Raw genomic sequence first — 18,367 nt, forward strand, 5'->3', positions numbered from 1 at the left:
TTGGGAAGACTATGTCTCCCGGCTGGCCTGGGAACGCCTCGGGATCCCCCGGGAAGAGCTAGACGAAGTGGCTGGGGAGAGGGAAGTCTGGGTTTCCCTGCTTAGGCTGTTGCCCCCGCGACCCGACCTCGGATAAGCGGAAGATGATGGATGGATGGATGGATGGACTCGTGCGAAGCTCTTTGAGTAAACCTTTATCACACTGCAAAAACTGAAATTTAAATAACATTAAATATCTCAAATAAGGGTGATATTTGCTTATTTTCTGACTGATAAGAAAATTCTTCTCACTAAGGAGATTTTATGTTAGTGTTTTACTTGTTTTAAGGGATTTGGTCCTAAATGATCTCAGTAAGATATTACAGGTTGTTGCTAAGATTTTATGACCTATATTGAGTAAAACATGCTTGAAACTAGAATATCAACTGTCGCAAAGCTGTGTCATCAACACTCACAGGTATAAAACTAAGTTTTTAAAGTAATAATTTCTTATTTCAAGCATGTAAAAAAAAAAAAATCCTGACTTTGACACAATTGTGTCTCATATTAAAACAGATGATGGCCAAATGGACTTTGCTGTTTTATTTTCAATGAAACAATAGAAAATAAAGTAAAGTATGAAGTACCAATGATTGTCACACACATACCAGATGTGGCAAAATTATTTTCTGCATTTAACCCATCACCCTTGATCACCCCCTGGGAGGTGAGGGGAGCAGTGGGCAGTAGCGGTGCCGCGTCCGGGAATCATTTATGGTGATCTAACCCCCATTTGGCCCTGGTGTGTGAATGTGAGTGTGAATGTTGTCTGCGATGAGATGGCGACTTGTCCAGGGTGTACTCCGCCTTCCGCCCGATTGTAGCTGAGATAGGCGCCAGCGCCCCCAAAAGGGAATAAGCGGTAAAAAAATGGATGGATGGATGGATCTGTGATGTAATGAAGCTGCAATATTTGAAACATACTGTAACGACTGTGCCTTCTTGTAGTCTTGAACTAAAGCAGTGTTCAAAAAACACTTTTACTCAAATGTGACTGTACCTTTTTTTTTTTTTGAATGTGCTTTTCCAGAAAAGCCATGCAAACTCTCAAGTTTGGAGACCAACTTTCAAATCCACTTTCTGTAACAATCGTACAAAATACATTTTATTTGTTGTGCCAGAAGAATACTCCCAATTTATTTTTTCAAGAATCCATTTTTTAGGCCATCTCTGCACATTTCTATCGTACGTCAGCAAGTCAAGAGGAGCTTGTTTTATCGTAACTCACTGTACAGTTTACACAAAAAATGTATGTATTTTGGCTTTAATCATCATCTCAACATTCAAATTGACAGATTGACATTCTTCCTTGAGAACCCATCATGTGAAGGACAGAACAATCAAAGACAAAATCGATACACATTTTTTTAATAACATGGCACAATTTACATAACAATAATAATTTACAAGTTCCTACGAGGGCATGCTGAAGATTCAGTCGCTTCATATTTTGATAATTTTGTACATGATTTAGAAGTTATTTTTTTTCTTTCTTTTTTTTACTGTACAGTACACGTTAAGAGCAAATCTCTTTGCAGGATATGATGGCTAAGCAGCTCTGTGAATGCGAAATGAAAGTAAAAATAACACGTACAACTAAACCTTCAGCAGACTATTCATACAAATGAAAATTGATTTGCTTCTTTTAAACTAAACATGGTTGAGGTTTGTTTGTCCTTGAATTTTGTAGCATTTCAATTAACTATCGACTTTCAAAATGTACTTTTTAAACACAGACGCGTTCTTTCCACAACCAGACCGAAATGTCTTTAAATACAATAAAAATTGTCCTACCAAGTGTTTTACTCTATTGTTAATTAATGCATTATTAAAAGCTCGTACAGTAGCACCTCGGTTTTCATATTTAGCGATGGTTTCTGAAGACCTTCTTAGTTATGGTATGGTAAAACATGACGTGAACTGTAGTACTTTGACCCAGTCCAGTCTCCGGACAACTTGATCCAACTTTTTCCAATATTATAGTCTTCAGTATTGGCCAATACCAGGGGTCAGCAACCCGCAGCTCTCGAGCCACATGTGGCTCTTTAGCGCCGCCCTCGTGGCTCCCTGGACTTCTTTCAGAGATAAAGGAAGATGAAGAAAAAAAAATGTTAATATTTTATGTATAAGAATTTTGTAGGAGAACAAACATGACACATACCTTCCTAATTGTTACGAATCCCACTGTTTATGTTATACATGCTTCACTGATGAGAGTATTTGGCAAACACCGTTTTGTCCGACTAATTTTCTGCGAGCCTTTAACTCATCGTAGTTTGTTTATATGTACAACTTTCTCCGATGCTGCCACAGAAAGACATGTTTTATGCCACTCCTTTTAAAGGTCTCATTTTGTCCACCAAATGTTTAATGCTGTGTGTGAATGCAAGCTAATCTATGCTAACATGCTATTTGGGCTGGCTGTATGTACATATTATATCATCATGCCTCGTTTGTAGGTAGATTTGAGCTCATTTCAATTCTATTACTTATGTCCTCTATGTATTCAATATATATTTGCATGTCTCATGACACATATGTATGTAATATTGGCTGCATTTTTGTTGCCTTCATTACAACACTTATATAAGGATTGTATTTTTTTGCGGCTCCAGGTAGTTTTTTTTTCTTCGTATTTTTGGTCCAATATTGCTCTTTCAACATTTTGGGTTGGCCAATACCAATATTGATACCATCTCAGTAAGTATCATACATACTTTTATTTTGTAGTGTGTAATGCCAGAAAAGGTATGATCAAGTGAAATCAGTCAAACAGAGAACACATTGTAGTTATGAAGAACCATCCTGAATGGAATTATGCTGTTTTTTGGTGACATCTAGTGGCCACAATATTATTGCCCATGTCGCAGTCAAGTTGAGTGATGCGACGCGTTTGTTACTGGATACTTTGTAATAAGTTTCTGCTTCGGATTAATATGTTCAAGTAGTACGCTTCCTTGATTACCGTATTTTTTCGGACTATAAGTCGCAGTTTTTTTCATAGTTTAGCCAAGGGTGCGACTTACATTCAGGAGCGACTTATGTGTGACATTATTAACACATTACCGTAAAATATCAAATAATATTATTTAGCTCATTAACTTAAGAGACTAGAAGTATAAGATTTCATCGGATTTAGCAATTAGGACTGACAGATTGTTTGGTAAACATATAGCATGTTCTATATGTTATAGTTATTTGAATGACTCTTACCATAATACCGTATTTCCTTGAATTGCCGCAGGGCATTTATTATGCGCCTGCCTTGAATTACCGCCTGGTCAAACTCGTGACGTCACGAGTGACACTTCCCTTGTCATCATTTTCAAAATGGAGGAGGCTGATTTCAATACCGTTAATTTGAAATTGCATAAAGGGAAGAAGATTAAGAGCTATTCAGTAGGATTTAAGGTCCAAGTTTACATCACACTCAAAATTTTACTGGATACCTTTGGTAAGTGCCAGAGTGAGAAGAGGTTTTAAAATAATTAGCGCATGCTTACTTTTACCACATGCCTTTGATAAGTGCAGGAGTGAGAAAAGGTTTTGAATTAATTAGCGCTCCGGCGGCAATTCAAGGAAATACGGTATGTTACGTTAACATACCAGGCACCTTCTTAGTTGGATATTTATGTGTCATATAACATACACTTATTCAACCTGTTGTTCACTATCCTTTATTTATTTTAAATTGCCTTTCAAATTTTTATTCTTGGTGTTGGGTTTTGTCAAATAAATTTCCCCCAAAAATGCGACTTATACTCCAGTGCGACTTATATATGTTTTTTCCCTTCTTTATTATGCATTTTCGGCAGGTGCGACTTATACTCCGGAGCGACTCCGAAAAATACGGTATTTGATACTTGCTTATATTGACAAACATGCTGTTTCGGACTGGAATATTGTTTAATGAAAGTCACTTTTTATGTATGTCGAGCTTTTATGCTATCATGTGCTTAGGTGTTGTGTAGCTGCTTGCTTCTAGTGGCCTATAGCTTCTCATGTTGACCTATTGTAAATGCCTTGACTAAACTACAGAAAAAGACCAACCCTCTGTGCTTATTGGAGGACATTTATATGTAACTGGCTGTCCAGCTTTGCACAAGTAAGCACACCACAGGGCATATTATCCAACATTTTAGATTTAATCTGTAATCATTTTAGTCGCTATAGGAATCCTTTAATTATCTTTATCAAGTGTGTATGTAGTTTATTTGCTCCTCGAGTGCACACTAATGATGTTTGTATCCTTTCTTCATGTGCAAACCAGATGAACGAAGCACTTTGCTCACTGCGCTGCGTTCAAGTGCACTGCGTTATTCCAAGTGTTAAAGAGGCTGTTTGCAACTAGTAATATTTTTTTAGAAGCAAAAACAATAATACAAGAACACCATTGGCTAGCTTCTGTTACAACTTGTGGTTCAACAGAACGCATTGGTCTTAAAACTCTATATTTTTCACAAATATCAAGTTTACGTAATACAATTTTTTTTATTGGCCCCGGATAAATAGATTGATGTTTAGTGTGCAGACATACAAAAGCAGTTCAAGAGAAGCAACGATCATGTTCGAAATAGACTGAACTCAACAATTTTCAGTCATGTTGTTGATATGATGGAATATACATTTAGGGGCGAGGTTGGGAGAGTGGCCGTGCCAGCAACCTAGTCACGTCCGTTGTGTCCTTGAGCAAGACACTTCACCCTTGCTCCTGATGGGTGCTGGTTAGCGCCTTGCATGGCAGCTCCCGCCATCAGTGTGTGAATGTGTGAGTGAATGGGTGAATGTGGAAATAGTGTCAAAGCGCTTTGAGTACCTTGAAGGTAGAAAAGCGCTATAAAAGTATAACCCATTTACCATTCACTAACTATCCAAATTGATATTATTAGCTAACAACATCCAAATTAATGCGCGTGCATGTGTTATGTACGTACACAGTTACATAATAATGTCCTAGGACAGTGGTTCTCAAATGGGGGTACGCGTAGCCCTAGGGGTACTTGAAGGTATGCCAAGGGGTACATGAGATTTTTTTAAAATATTCTAAAAATAGCAACAATTCAAAAATCCTTCATAAATATATTTATTGAATAATACTTCAACAAAATATGAATGTAAGTTCATAAACTGTGAAAAAAAAATACAACAATGCAATATTTAGTGTTGACAGCTAGATTTTTTTGTGGACATGTTCCATAAATATTGATGTTAAAGATTTCTTTTTTTGTGAAGAAATGTTTATAATTAAGTTCATGGATCCAGATGGATCTCTATTACAATCCCCAAAGAGGGCACTTTAAGTTGATGATTACTTCTATGTGTAGAAATCTTTATTTATAATTGAATCACTTGTATATTTTTCAGCAACTTTTAAGTTATTTTTATATATTTTTTTCCAAATAGTTCAAGAAAGACCACTACAAATGAGCAATATTTTGCACTGTTATACAATTTAATAAATCAGAAACTGATGACATAGTGCTGTATTTTACTTCTTTATCTCTTTTTTTCAACCAAAAATGATTTGCTTTGATTAGGGGTACTTGAATTAAACAATTTTTCACAGGGGGTACATCACTGAAGGAAGGTTGAAAACCACTGTTTTAGGAGACCATTATAAAGTTTAAAACACATTGGGAAGTTGGCGCCCTATAGGTATGTGTGTAAATGTTGCAAACAGTCCCTTTAAGTGAAGGATCTTTCAGATACGGTGTGCTTTTTTTTTTTGTTAATTAAGTACGACTGCAAAATAGCCAAAGTGGGGCCGTAGAAAGTTGCGAGTGTCAGCACTTTGACAAAAAAAACATTATTGAAGTCTGAATTTTTGGAATGATTTACGCACAAAAACCGAGGTAGTACTTTGTGTTCGAAGCTTGTTGAAGTGTAAAGTTGTGGAGAGAAAACACTTTGTTGTTAATTCCTAGTCGTGGTGAAGTGTTGAGGGGGTCGGACTTGTTGCATAGTAGAACTGCAGAAAACACATTCTGATCACTAAACAATGATGTCAATGTTGAACGTAAAGCTTTAAGTCACTCATTTGCATATCCTGTTCCAACACAGCGACTTCACACGTTTTGTCTGTCAGTCTCGCTTCTCTTTGCTCTACAATAGAAAGACTGGAGGCACACACACACACACACACGTTTTTATAAAACGATGAATTGTGGGTGTGTCCTCGCGGCACGTATTCACAGTTATGTTACATTCCTCACTAAGTGCTGAATGAGGGCGGCGCTCATCGCGCTTCGATGTCTTTGTGCGGCGCTCTGTCTCTGATGTCGCCCGCCAAGGCAATAGTTCGTCTAGGCGAGCCCGGCCTGCCACCAAGCGTGGGAATGAGAGGGGGCGGAGCGCTCAAAGAGGCGGTGGGCGGAGTTTTGTTGAGAATGTTATGGTGGGCAGCGGCCGAGGGGCTGACTCTGGCATAGTGCATGCCCGGGAGTCCTGGCGCCATGAGTCCCTGAGCGTGGTGGGGGAGGTGTCCGTCGAGGGCCGGGTGGTGCATTGTGGGATGCAGGCGCCCGTGCTCATAGTCGTCTCTCAGCAGACGCTCGCGTTCCTCCAACTGAGCGCGCTCGTGTTCCCTCCTGTGCTCCAAGGCCAGCGGATGGACGCGATTGAAGTCGTGAGGCTCGCGGTCCCTGTAGGCGCGCTCGGCCTCGTAAAGACGTGGAGCAGCCAGTCGGTGATGTTCGTTCCTTAGCAACAGATCCCTTGCCAGGGGGTCCCGTCTGTGAATGTCCAGTCCTCTGTAGGGGTCTCTCATGGAGTCCCTCATGGGGTCCCAGTGGAAGGCGGGGTAAGGGAAGCGTTCCGTTCCAGGGATTGGACTGATGCCTAGGAAAGGTGCCACCACTCGACTTCTCTCAAGGCTGCTGAGGTTGTTGATCGGATGGACTCCTGCCAGGCTCATGGGCAAAGGCATGGGGGACGGCGGGTGGAGGTTTGGAGCAGAGGGCGCCATCGTGTGCTCGCTTGGCTTCTCACCTGCGCCATCTTGGTCCTCTTTTCTCTCCTCCTTCACTTTCACCTCACTGCTCTTCTTCTGCTGCTCGAAGGGAAGTTCACCTTTCTTGTCCAGAAGCTCCCTTCTCAAACCTCCATTAGAATGTTCTAGACCGCTCAGTCTGAGGTAAGGTGACGCCGTGCCCCTGTTGGACACCACGTCCTCTGGCTCTCTGCCATCGTGGATAGTGGGCGTGTCCTTATTGCCTGGTGGGTTGTCTTTTGTCTTGTGCTCATCCGAGCAGCCGTCTTTCCAAATATCAGAGTGTTCCCTCTCTTTGGAATTGTTGTCTTTGTCTCTCTGAGCGTCTCCAGAGGACGGAGGAAGTTGGTTCCTGTTGTGCTCGAGAGGACGACTGTGACCAAGAAGACTGATGGAGTTCACTGGAACTGGCGAGGGTTGACTTGGGTGACGTTTCTCCACTGATTCTCTGAAAAAAACCCAACAAAGAGTCATGCTTGTGAATGTTCTCATTCATCCAGGTATTCGTCATCTCAGGGTGTTCAATCGGTTCGCAACTAGACAATTTGGTTTGTCTTAGAAGTCATCTGAGTAGGCTTCATCAGTTCATGCCCATAGACTTAGATTGTCAGATCTAGTCCAGCGGTCAGTGCCAAAACCCCAAATGTTTATACTCCAAAACCAGGAGGGTGGGTCTAGGCAAGGATGGTTTGGCCCTATCGTAGAGAGAACAACAACTGTTTTCATAGAAACGAGCAATTCTAACGTCAAAGTCAACGACAAACAAAAGAAAGAGTCTGACTATTATAACTTAAGTTCCATCCATCCATTAATTTTCTACTGCTTGTCCCTCTCAGGGTGGCAGGGTTGGCTGTAGCCTATCCCAGAACAAGAAAGTTTGATAATATTACGCCTATACTGGCTCATCTGCACTGGCTTCCTGTGCACTTAAGATGCAACTTTAAGGTTTTACCACTTACGTATAAAATACTACACGGTCTAGCTCCATCCTATCTTGCTGATTGTATTGTACCATATGTCCCGGCAAAAAATCTGCATTTTAAGAACTCCGGCTTATTAGTGATCCCCAGAGCCCAAAAACATTCTGCGGGCTATAGAGAGTTTTCTATTCGGGCTCCAGTACTCTGGAATGCCCTACTGGTAACAGTTAGAGATGTTACCTCAGTAGAAGCATTTAAGTCCCATCTTAAATCTCATTTGTATACACTAGCCTTTAAATAGACCCCCCTTTTAGACCAGTTGATCTGCCATCTTTTTTATGCTCTTCCCCCCTCTCCTGCATGGAGAAGTTGTTAGGTGACCACAGGTTCAGAGTCGGGACCCAGGGTGCACCACTCATCTGTGAATCAGTTGGGGACGTCTCTGGGCTGCTGACTTGTCTCCACTCAAGATGATCCCCTGCTGGCCCCACAATGGACTGGACTCTCACACTATTAACTAGATGTACTTGACGTCCATTGCACCGGATGCCCAGGGGAAAGGGTCCCCACATCTGCTGTCCCCTCCAAAGTTTCTCATTGTATCCTATTGGGTTGAGTTTTTTCTTGCCCTGATGTGGGATCTGATCCGAGGATGTCCTTGTGGCTTATGCAACCCTTTGAGACACTTGTGATTATGGGCTATATAAATAAACTTTGATTGATGATTGATTGATTTAGGTTATCGTCATCTCAGGGCGTTCAATCGATCGCAACTGGACTGTTTGGTTTGTCTTAGAAGACGTTTTGCTGCTCATCTGAGTAGGCTTCATCAGTTCATGCTCATAGACTTAGATTATCAGATTTAGTCTTTAGCTAGTGCCAAAATCCCAGATGTTTATACTCCAAAACCACGAGGGTGTGCCTGGGCAAGGATTGTTTGGCCCTATCGTAGTGAGAACAACAACTGTTTTGATGCAAACGAGCAATTCTAACGTCAAAGCCAACAACAAGCAAAAGAAAGAGTCTAACTATTGTAACTTAAGTTCCATCCATCTATCCATTTTTTACCACTTGTCCCTCTGGGGCTCTAGGGGGTGGCTGAAGCCTATCCAAGCCTGATTCGGGCGGAAAGGAGGGCACACCCTGGACAAGTTGCCACTTCATATAACTTTAGTTACTATTTAATAATGATTAAAATATTACTATTACTATTACACACGTTACAAATTAGTCGTACTTTGACTTTGGTACAGTCCACTTCTTTTATGATTACGTTTTTGCCAAGCAAAATTTTGCCTGCCTTTTCGTCTGTTGTCTCACTAATTTATTGTTCAACAAAACACTGCGCATGAATATGAGGCACATAGTTTTTTCGGGCAACAAGTGCAGTAGTACCTCGGTCGTCGTATGTCTTACTTTTTGTATAATTATATTTTTGCTTAGTTATTTTGTTTGTTTGTTGGTTAGCAACACAACTCAATATTTGGAGGAAGTTGTCAACAAGGGGATAAAGAATCATGCGAATCATTTTCACAACGCTACCTCATGTTCGTGTTAAGGGGTTTAAACTCTGCGCCTCCACCCACAGAGATAAAGGGAGTGGATGACTGACAAGATGTTTCTTTCATAGGATTCTTTACTATTGGGAAATATGTCCTACAGAAGGTCTGCGCTCTACGAGTGCTTTTCAACTATTGAGTATGACTTCAAAATAATCCACTATGGTTCTAAAGAAAGTTGCAACTGCCAGCAAGCTCGTTGTTGTATTAGGAATTATGATGATTAATATATGCGATAACATAAAAAAATAAATGCTCAAATGAGGTCAGATTATCTGTGGGTTGGGGGGAATAAATCAAGTGCTCCTTTTCGCCTCCTTTGTAGGTTATAGAAAACTTCCTTGAGCTTATTGTAAACTATCCCACACGTTGATCGTGTGGGTCTTCTACACTGTTTCAAGGAAAGACTTTTGTGCGCTATTTGCTCAAACTGTTCTGCAACTATTCTGTGAGAAAGGAAAAAAACTGCGCTACAAACCTTATCAGCCACCTGTACAATGCTGTTGCTAAGAAAGTTGCCCCAAATAAAGATGTGCAAAAACAACATTTAAATCTACATTAACAAAATAGTAAATATACATATAAATATATATATATATATATATATATTTATATATATATAAATATATATATAAATATATATATAAATATAAAATAGATCCATCCATCCATCCATTTTCTCCCGCTTATTCCCTTTTGGGGTCGCGAGGGGCACTGTTGCCTATCTCCGCTACAATCGGGCGGAAGGCGCGTACACCCTGGACAATATGCCACCTCATCACAGGGCCAACACAGATTGACATCATTCCCACTCACATTCATGTACTAGGGCCCATTTAGTGTTGCCAATCAACTTATCCCCAGGTGCATGTCTTTGGAAGTGGGAGGAAGCCAGAGTACCCGGAGGGACCCCACGCATTCACGGGGAGGACATGCAAACTCCACACAGAAAGATCCCGAGCCCGGGATTGAACCCCAGACTACTCAGGACCTTCATATTGTGAGGCAGACGCACTAACCCCTCTTCCACCGTGAAGCCCTATATAATAGATATACATAAGTAATTTGTCTTGAAAAGTAGGACGTTATCAATTTGAAAAAAATAAATAAAAATTGTGTTTTCCGTACAATAGACTCATCCAATTTATCCAAATGGTAGCTATTTAATGTTGGCTAGCAGAGAACGCCAACAGTATGGACAGTAAACTTTGAAAACAACTGCCTCGTTATTGTCAGGTCACACACTACATTGAACAATGAAGATAGACAAACTAGCAAATTATTCTCTCACACAAGTTAAGCTTGATGGAGTTGTACAGTTTCATCCGTGCTCTTCTATTCAGGTAACCAACAGGAAAGTGAGTACCCCCTTTGAGAAATATGGGAGAAAACATTGAGGAAAAAAAGGAGGAACAATTCTATCAACACAAAGTACCACACATACCCCAAATAAAACATTTTGATTTGGTGCATTTCTACACTATATTTACCTTAAGATTTATTCTCAACTACCAAACGTTTTTGGCTGTCTTTTTGACACTTACAAAGATTTTTTTTTTAGTCGGTAATATACTAATATTATTATCATTAAAAAATCCATCCGTCCATCCATTTTCTACCACTTGTCTCTTTTGGGCTCGCGGGGTGTGCTGGAGCCTACCTCAGCTGCATTCGGGTGGTAGGAACATATACCCTGGACAAGTTGCCACCTCAACACAGGGCCAACACAGATAGACAGACAACATTCACACTCACATTCACACACTAGGGCCCATTTAGTGTTGCCAATCAACCTATCCACAGGTGCATGTCTTTTGGTGGGAGGAAGCCGGAGTCCCCGGAGGGAAGCCACGCAGTCACAGAGAGAACATGCAAACCCCACACAGAAAGACCCCGAGCTCTGGGATCGAACCCAGGACCTTCGTGATGTGAGGCACATGCACTAAACCCTGTTCTGCCCCTCATTAAAAATGTACTGTAAAATTACATAACATGCACGCAAAGAACTTAGTACATGTTTTCCGTTTGGCAACTCTATCACGCCCCCTCGGGTAGTATACTTCTGATGTTGTTACCTCTGTCAAAAACATACATTCTCGCTGGCAATTAGTCATTATATAACTATAAGTGGTTCAGAACTATCAGTATTCAGATTGTAGTCATCCAAATATGATTAGCAGCAAAGTAGAAAGCATTCAACGTTGTGGCTTTGAGAGCAAACAGAGGCGACAGCAAGTAGGCTAGCGAGATGGTTAACTGACTAGAGAGCTTGTTTCGGTGCTCCTGATCGTCTCCCCGTCCAGCAACTCAATATTCTTTAAAATATTTAAACCTGCGTTTAAATATGTTTGCTTGGATCGTATTTTTTTATTGATACTTCATAAAAAAAATGCCGAAGTGATATTTTAATAGTCTTTAAAATAGCTGATTTCCTCATTTTTCCACTTACATTTCACATGCCTTAAACAAAAAAACTCACCTGTCTTTTTCATCTTTACCACCCATCGAGTCTCGTTTATCAGAATCCCTGTCCCTCTCGTGCGAGCTGACCGAGGCGCTTCTCTCAGAGTCTGCGGGTTTCAGCCAAGGCGGGGGCGTGGGAAATGACGGCGGCGTGCGATGCAGGCGGTTCCAGGGCTCCTGGTGGTTACTGGTGGTACTGCTGCCAAAGTGCTGCTGCGTGTTGGGGCCATCTTTATGGCCAAACATGGAATTGACCGCTGCCAGGGATTCAACACACGGAAACGCACAGCAGGACACAAGTTAAATGCGTATCTCATACCTTTGAGTCAGCATTTAATATTCTAGTAGCAGCAAGGAAGATTCACGAGGCTAAAACTCACTTAGTGATGGGTTCCCAAGCCCTCCGAACGCTGAAGAACTGAGTGATCCAAGTCCTCCGAAGGAAGGCGACCGACTGAAAGGTTCTGAAAGGACATCAAACAAGTTAGCGCGACTGCCATAGAAATGCTGTAACTCCACGTCTTACCCAAGTGAGATCCTGGGGTGAGAAAGTTTCCAAGGTGGTGGGGCGGGTGCCCAAAGGGACCTGCGGAGGGATGTGTTGGACCTGCAGAGGGAAAGGAAAAAAATGAACTTTCTATAAACATTTTTCACAACATTTTAGTGAATAATGCAAGGATCCCGATGATGAAATTCAGCGTGTGAATGTGTCGACTTCTCTTGGTGGCGAGCCAGCCAGGGTGTGTGAACAATATGCCAATGAAGGTATGGTGTCAAGTGCGGGTTAAAGGGGTCCTATCCTGCTCATTTTACAGTCTTTAAAATTATATCAGACCTTAGAGGGGAACTATAGAAAGTGTCTTCCAATAAAATACTTCATACATATCAAGTGGTGGTTATTAGCAAACCATTAGGTAGTGTAGTGCAGTGGTTCTCAAATGGGGGTACGCGTACCCCTGGGGGTACTTGAAGGTATGCCAAGGGGTACGTGAGATTTTTTGGAAATATTCTAAACATACCAACAATTCAAAAATCCTTTATAAATATATTTATTGAATAATACTTCAACAAAATATGAACATAAGTTCATAAACTGTGAAAAAAAATACAACAATGCAATATTTAGTGTTGAGAGCTAGATTTTTTGTGGACATGTTCCATAAATATTGATGCTAAACGTTTCTTTTTTTTTGTGAAGAAATGTTTAGAATTAAGTTCATGAATCCAGATGGATCTTTATTACAATCCCCAAAGAGGGCACTTTAAGTTGATGATTACTTCTATGTGTAGAAATCTTTATTTATAATTGAATCAATTGTTTATTTTTCAACAAGTTTTTAGTTATTTTTATATCTTTTTATCACAAATAGTTCAAGAAAGACCACTACAAATGAGCAATATTTTGCACTGTTATACAATTTAATAAATCAGAAACTGATGACATAGTGCTGTATTTTACTTCTTTATCTCTTTTTTTTTCAACCAAAAATGCTTTGCTCTGATTAGGGGGTACTTGAATCAAAAACATTTCCCAGGGTGTACATCACTGAAAAAAGGTTGAGAACCACTGGTGTAGTGGATATAATTGGATGAATATAACACAATCCATTATGAAATTGTGCTTAATACATGACAGAGCTGTTGATTATAAAGGAGTCTTTGGCTCTCTGAAAAAAGTTAACTTTTCTATTGCCGTCTTACTTCAGTTTCGAAACACGATTTTTACATCAAATTCTTACATGGCAATGTCAAGAAAACAACAAACGATACCCAGCAGTTTAAGATTGAAAAGCAGGGAGTCAGTCATCCCTCGCCACTTTGCACTTCAAATTTTGCTGGCTTCACTCTTTCCCAGTTTTTCCAAAATATATTAAAACGTATATAACGGTTATGTGTAACGCATATAACGGTTAATCAGTCATTCATTTGTCGTTCTATTTGAAACCAACACTAGAAAAACAACTGTTACTTTTTCCACTTTCATTTTTTAAACAAAGACTAAAAAACATCTCCAGACAACCAGCGTATAAACTCAATGTCTGTCTGATGGCTGCTTTCACCTAGAAGTAATTTGTATTCAAATATTTTGACAGACCCAGTTGCTTTTAAAGTATGTATTCATATTTTGCCATGCGTATTGCTGCTATTTGAATGTGTCATTACGTCAACTGAAGTGTAATTTTTTCAATAAAAGCCTCCAGACTTGCCGTTGTCCATATTCTTAATTCTCTTCGTCCTTTTTCTTCATTTGTTTTTCTGTAAACTCAAATCCACATCAAACTACTTCCCGCTTTTTTGATTGACTGATACTTTTTTTAGTAGATTGCACAGTTCAGTACATATTCCATACGATTGACCACTAAATGGTAACACCCGAATACGTTTTTCAACTTGTTTAAGTTGGGGTCCACGTTAATCAATTCATGGTAGACTGTCGTATGAAATTGATTTGCAAAAATTATGTTACTATGGATGATATTAATTGTTCTCCCGCATTTCATTTAAATAATATATGTAAAATATGAAAATCTAAAAATTTGTTAAAGAACAACTGAAGTTGAACAACAAATGGCACACGCTTCCTTGCAGTTCAATGTTTGATATTTAGGCACATTTTAACCAGGCTGTAAGCTTAGCTTTTCCAGGAGGAGCAAAAAAATTCAGTAGAACAGAAAAAATTGAGGAGCATTATGAAATGTCTTAAATATCACAATTTCATTATTAACACTCAATCAAGGTACATGTGTGCACGCATACATATAGACACAATGCCATCATAAGGCCAGCTGTAATGCTCAACTAAACACAGAGAACATCGCTAAACTGTGCTAACTTGTTTACACGAGTGTAGGGCTGGGCGATATGAATATAGTTAGTCTGAATATTGATACACGATATATACGTCAATATTTTTTTTACGTAAAGTGAAGTTGGACAAAGTTGTAACTTTTTGTAATATTGACGTTTAATGTGTAGATAGAAAATAATAAAGGGTCATTATGTTTTTTTTCTACATTGAAAACACTTCCTTGCGGTCTACATAACATGTAATGGTGGCTCTTTGGTCAAAATGTATGCATAGATTGCTGTATGTTTTACAGGCCACTTTAAGCCGCTTTCTGACTGTCTCTTGTTTTGTGGGCGCTCTTATTTACAAGGCCTCCACTTTGACTGAGTCTTCTCCCTGTCAGCCATGTTGTAGTTTCTACCGATTCCATTTGGAGTCTCCTGACCGATTTAAGTTAGATCCATACGTATTAGAAATGGCAACAGCGGCGGATGCCCCACAACAAGACGATGGAGAAAAAGAAGGAACCTATTGATTACAATGGCAGATTTGCGCAAAGCTCTTCGGGTAAATCTTTACCATATTTGGAAATATATCCGTTAACATAACTAAATATCTCCACCATGCCTTGATTTTAAATTTCCGATGGGGAACGATGGGGTTAAAAAATACACAAAAACAAGTACCAACAAGTATGAAAAGTAGATTTTGCTTAATAGGACCCCAACTTAAAAGGTGGTGACAAAAAAAGCCTTGAAAATAATCTAAGAAAAGTAAAAGGTAATCTCTAATCTTTAATCATCTCTGCTCAATTAATTAGCGAAACAAAACCACCCCAAAAAAAAGGAAATAAAATGCTGTAAACTAAAAAGAGGGATCAATTTTACTGTCATAAATAAATGCGCTGAGGTGCCGAGAGCTATGCAAACAATGTGAGGCTAAACAATTCTGATGGTGGAGTTTGTGTCAAATTTTATGGTTGTGAAAAAAATGTTTGTACTTTACTGACCAGTTCCTCCAAATAAGACATTGTGTCTTCCCTGTTTGACTAGTGTGTGTGAGCCAGCTACAGCCCCGCCCCCTCATTGCATGGAGGAAGAGGAAGACACACAGAGCGCACAGAGTGATCAGTGAGACTTCCACGTCATTCACTTGTCCTTTTGGTTATGGTTTATTTCAAACATGCTATATAGAGATGCGTAAACATTTTACTGTAGTATGATCAGTGTGGGATGGATTTATTTTGGGAGCAAAATCCAAATTAAAGGGGTTCAAATCTGTATTTACATTTGTGCTCCTTTTTTTAATACTCGTGCAACCTATTTTTAGTTGCAAATGCGAGTTAAATGCTCACACTGTACAGCCCTGATTTCACCTTTTTCTGGCCTAAATTAAAGAGGAACTGCCCTTTTTTAAAATGTTGTCAATAATTAACAATCCTTATGTAAGACAAGAACACATGGTTTTTTTTATGCATTCTAACTCGTAAATAAATGTTAGCAAAAGTCTGCTAATGGGATTTGCTGTAAAGTGCTCTAAAAATGTTGAAGCACTCCATCAATATTTTATATACACACTGTAATATGTAATTCAGTAACAGAAACATTCATAATAACGTAATATTAACGTTTTTGCTTATTTTAAGCATATGGCAGCACATACATTTTACAGACGCATTATAATGTTCGTTATTTCCTTCCACAACAACAACTACTCCTAATCATGGCAGACTTTGTTAGAGCCAACAAAGACTACTTTGGAACGAACAATGATTATTCAGAACCTTATATTTTTGAGCCTGAATATACGCAGGATGAGCTATAGGTTTTAGAAGCTAAGTTCTAAACAGATCCAGCAAGTAGCAATTTTACTAAGTGCTCAACAAGAAATACAAACTAAGAACATCCGTCCATTTTCTACTGCTTTTCCCTCTCAGGGTCGTGAGAGTGGGTGCAGCCTATGTCAGCTGCACTCGGGCGGAAGGCGGCGTACACCCTGGACGAGTCACCACCTCATCACAGGGCCAACACAGATAGACAGACAACATTCACACTTACATTCACATACTAGGGCCAATTTAGAGTCGCTAATCAACCTATCCCCAGGTGCATGTCTTTAGAGGTGGGAGGAAGCGGGAGTACCAGTAGGGAACCCACGCATTCACGGGGAGGACATGCAAACTCCACACAGAAAGATCCCGAGCCCGGAATTGAACCCAGGACTACGTATTGTGAGGCAGACGCACTAACCTCTCTTCCACCCTGAAGCCCTGGCTGCTACGTGTCACCCAAAAAACTAAGGAGATCAGTAATAATTAGGTCAGTGTTTTTCATACCTGACTTTGCTCTCCGTTTGAGTAATTTCACTTGGTCAAACCTTTTCTAACATTTCACACTACTAATAATAAAATGTAGGATTACTGCTGATATTGTATTAAATCAAAATTAGAATCAGCCAATGCTTAAAGCTCCAATATCGGTACCAGATTGAAAAAGTGGTATTGGGACAACCCTAACAGATATAGGCGGTTCAGATGCAGTTTACAACACTCCATCATTTCTTCATTAAAAGATGGCTTATGTGACGTTTGATTATGAAAACCAGATTTTCCTACTTCACCACACTGCACTGCTTTTAAACGATTAGCACGTGTGATATTTTCCATTAACAACATGATACATTTGCTTCATTACTAAGGTTATAATAATATCTGCTTATGACTAAATTCCAAGTGATTTCAGTGTCATGCTTGTCTGAAATATCACAGTTATTCTAGCTGCGGTTTCTTAACCAAATAACATTCTCACCTGCAGCAGAGAAAAGCGTTGCAGGTCGAGCCAAGTCGTTGGGGTGATGGATGGCGCCAAAGAGGCTCGGGCCTGGAGGTCGACTCAGGAACTCGGGCTTGAGGCCAAAGTCTAACTTGTGAGGGTCGACCTGCATCTGCTGCTGGAAGACACCAAAGCAAAGAGAGAAACGTGTAAAATCTCTTTAACTAACAACCACACTTTAATCACAGAGCATCATACCTTTTTTTTATTTATACTATATTGACTTTATAATAGTGCTTGTAGTTTTGCCATAGTGTAGTAGTACACATAGAGGTGATGCAAGTGTGCAGTGTTTCACTTACATTCCTTTATTTGTGGCGGCTCGCAATAACGAAACAACAACGAAAGGTTTGCGTGTATTCCGTCTCTTAAATGATGAAAATAGTTCAATCCGTTTGGCCTGTTTGTCCTCATGCAGAACTATATGCTGATTTTCAGAATACAATAGGAGGAGGTGCAAATGGAATCATTCAGCCCCACAATGGGATCTACCAAACCTGAACCTGTTTTGAGACCACGGTTTTTGTGCCTATATTTAGCTAATTTGGAATGTACGTGCAAACTGGCTCTGTGAAATTTGACAGACAATGGAGGGAATCATCCAATCGCATGTCGACATATTTCTGTCAGAAATACCAATATTCGACATATCTGTCCAGCAATTCTGTCTTTGAAGCTGATCGATCAGTTGCGTCTGCTGGTGTTTTTTTAATGACGTTAATGTTTTCACAAATAGTTCATATTAACATATCTCCTATAATTGATTAAAAAAACTACTC

General features: G+C 39.8%; 1 protein-coding gene across 4 annotated transcripts in view; it reads right to left on the minus strand.

The window, feature by feature from the left end:
• Window positions 1-2,631: 2,631 nt before the first annotated feature.
• Window positions 2,632-18,367, minus strand: part of auts2a (activator of transcription and developmental regulator AUTS2 a) — a 180,425-nt gene continuing 164,689 nt past the window's right edge. For 2 of the 4 annotated variants that reach the window (XM_061898199.1, XM_061898197.1), the window contains exons 11-15: window positions 17,565-17,706; window positions 12,496-12,576; window positions 12,350-12,433; window positions 11,986-12,238; window positions 2,632-7,475 (exon numbers count right to left, since the gene is read on the minus strand). In XM_061898199.1, coding sequence (XP_061754183.1) covers window positions 6,275-7,475; window positions 11,986-12,238; window positions 12,350-12,433; window positions 12,496-12,576; window positions 17,565-17,706 — 1,761 coding nt within the window. In that variant the 3' untranslated portion in view covers window positions 2,632-6,274. The remainder of the gene's footprint in view (window positions 7,476-11,985; window positions 12,239-12,349; window positions 12,434-12,495; window positions 12,577-17,564; window positions 17,707-18,367) is intronic. The other 2 variants (XM_061898200.1, XM_061898198.1) reach the window with 2 other exon arrangements.

This window comes from Nerophis ophidion, linkage group LG04 (assembly GCF_033978795.1).
Source record: "Nerophis ophidion isolate RoL-2023_Sa linkage group LG04, RoL_Noph_v1.0, whole genome shotgun sequence".
Taxonomy (NCBI): domain Eukaryota; kingdom Metazoa; phylum Chordata; class Actinopteri; order Syngnathiformes; family Syngnathidae; genus Nerophis; species Nerophis ophidion.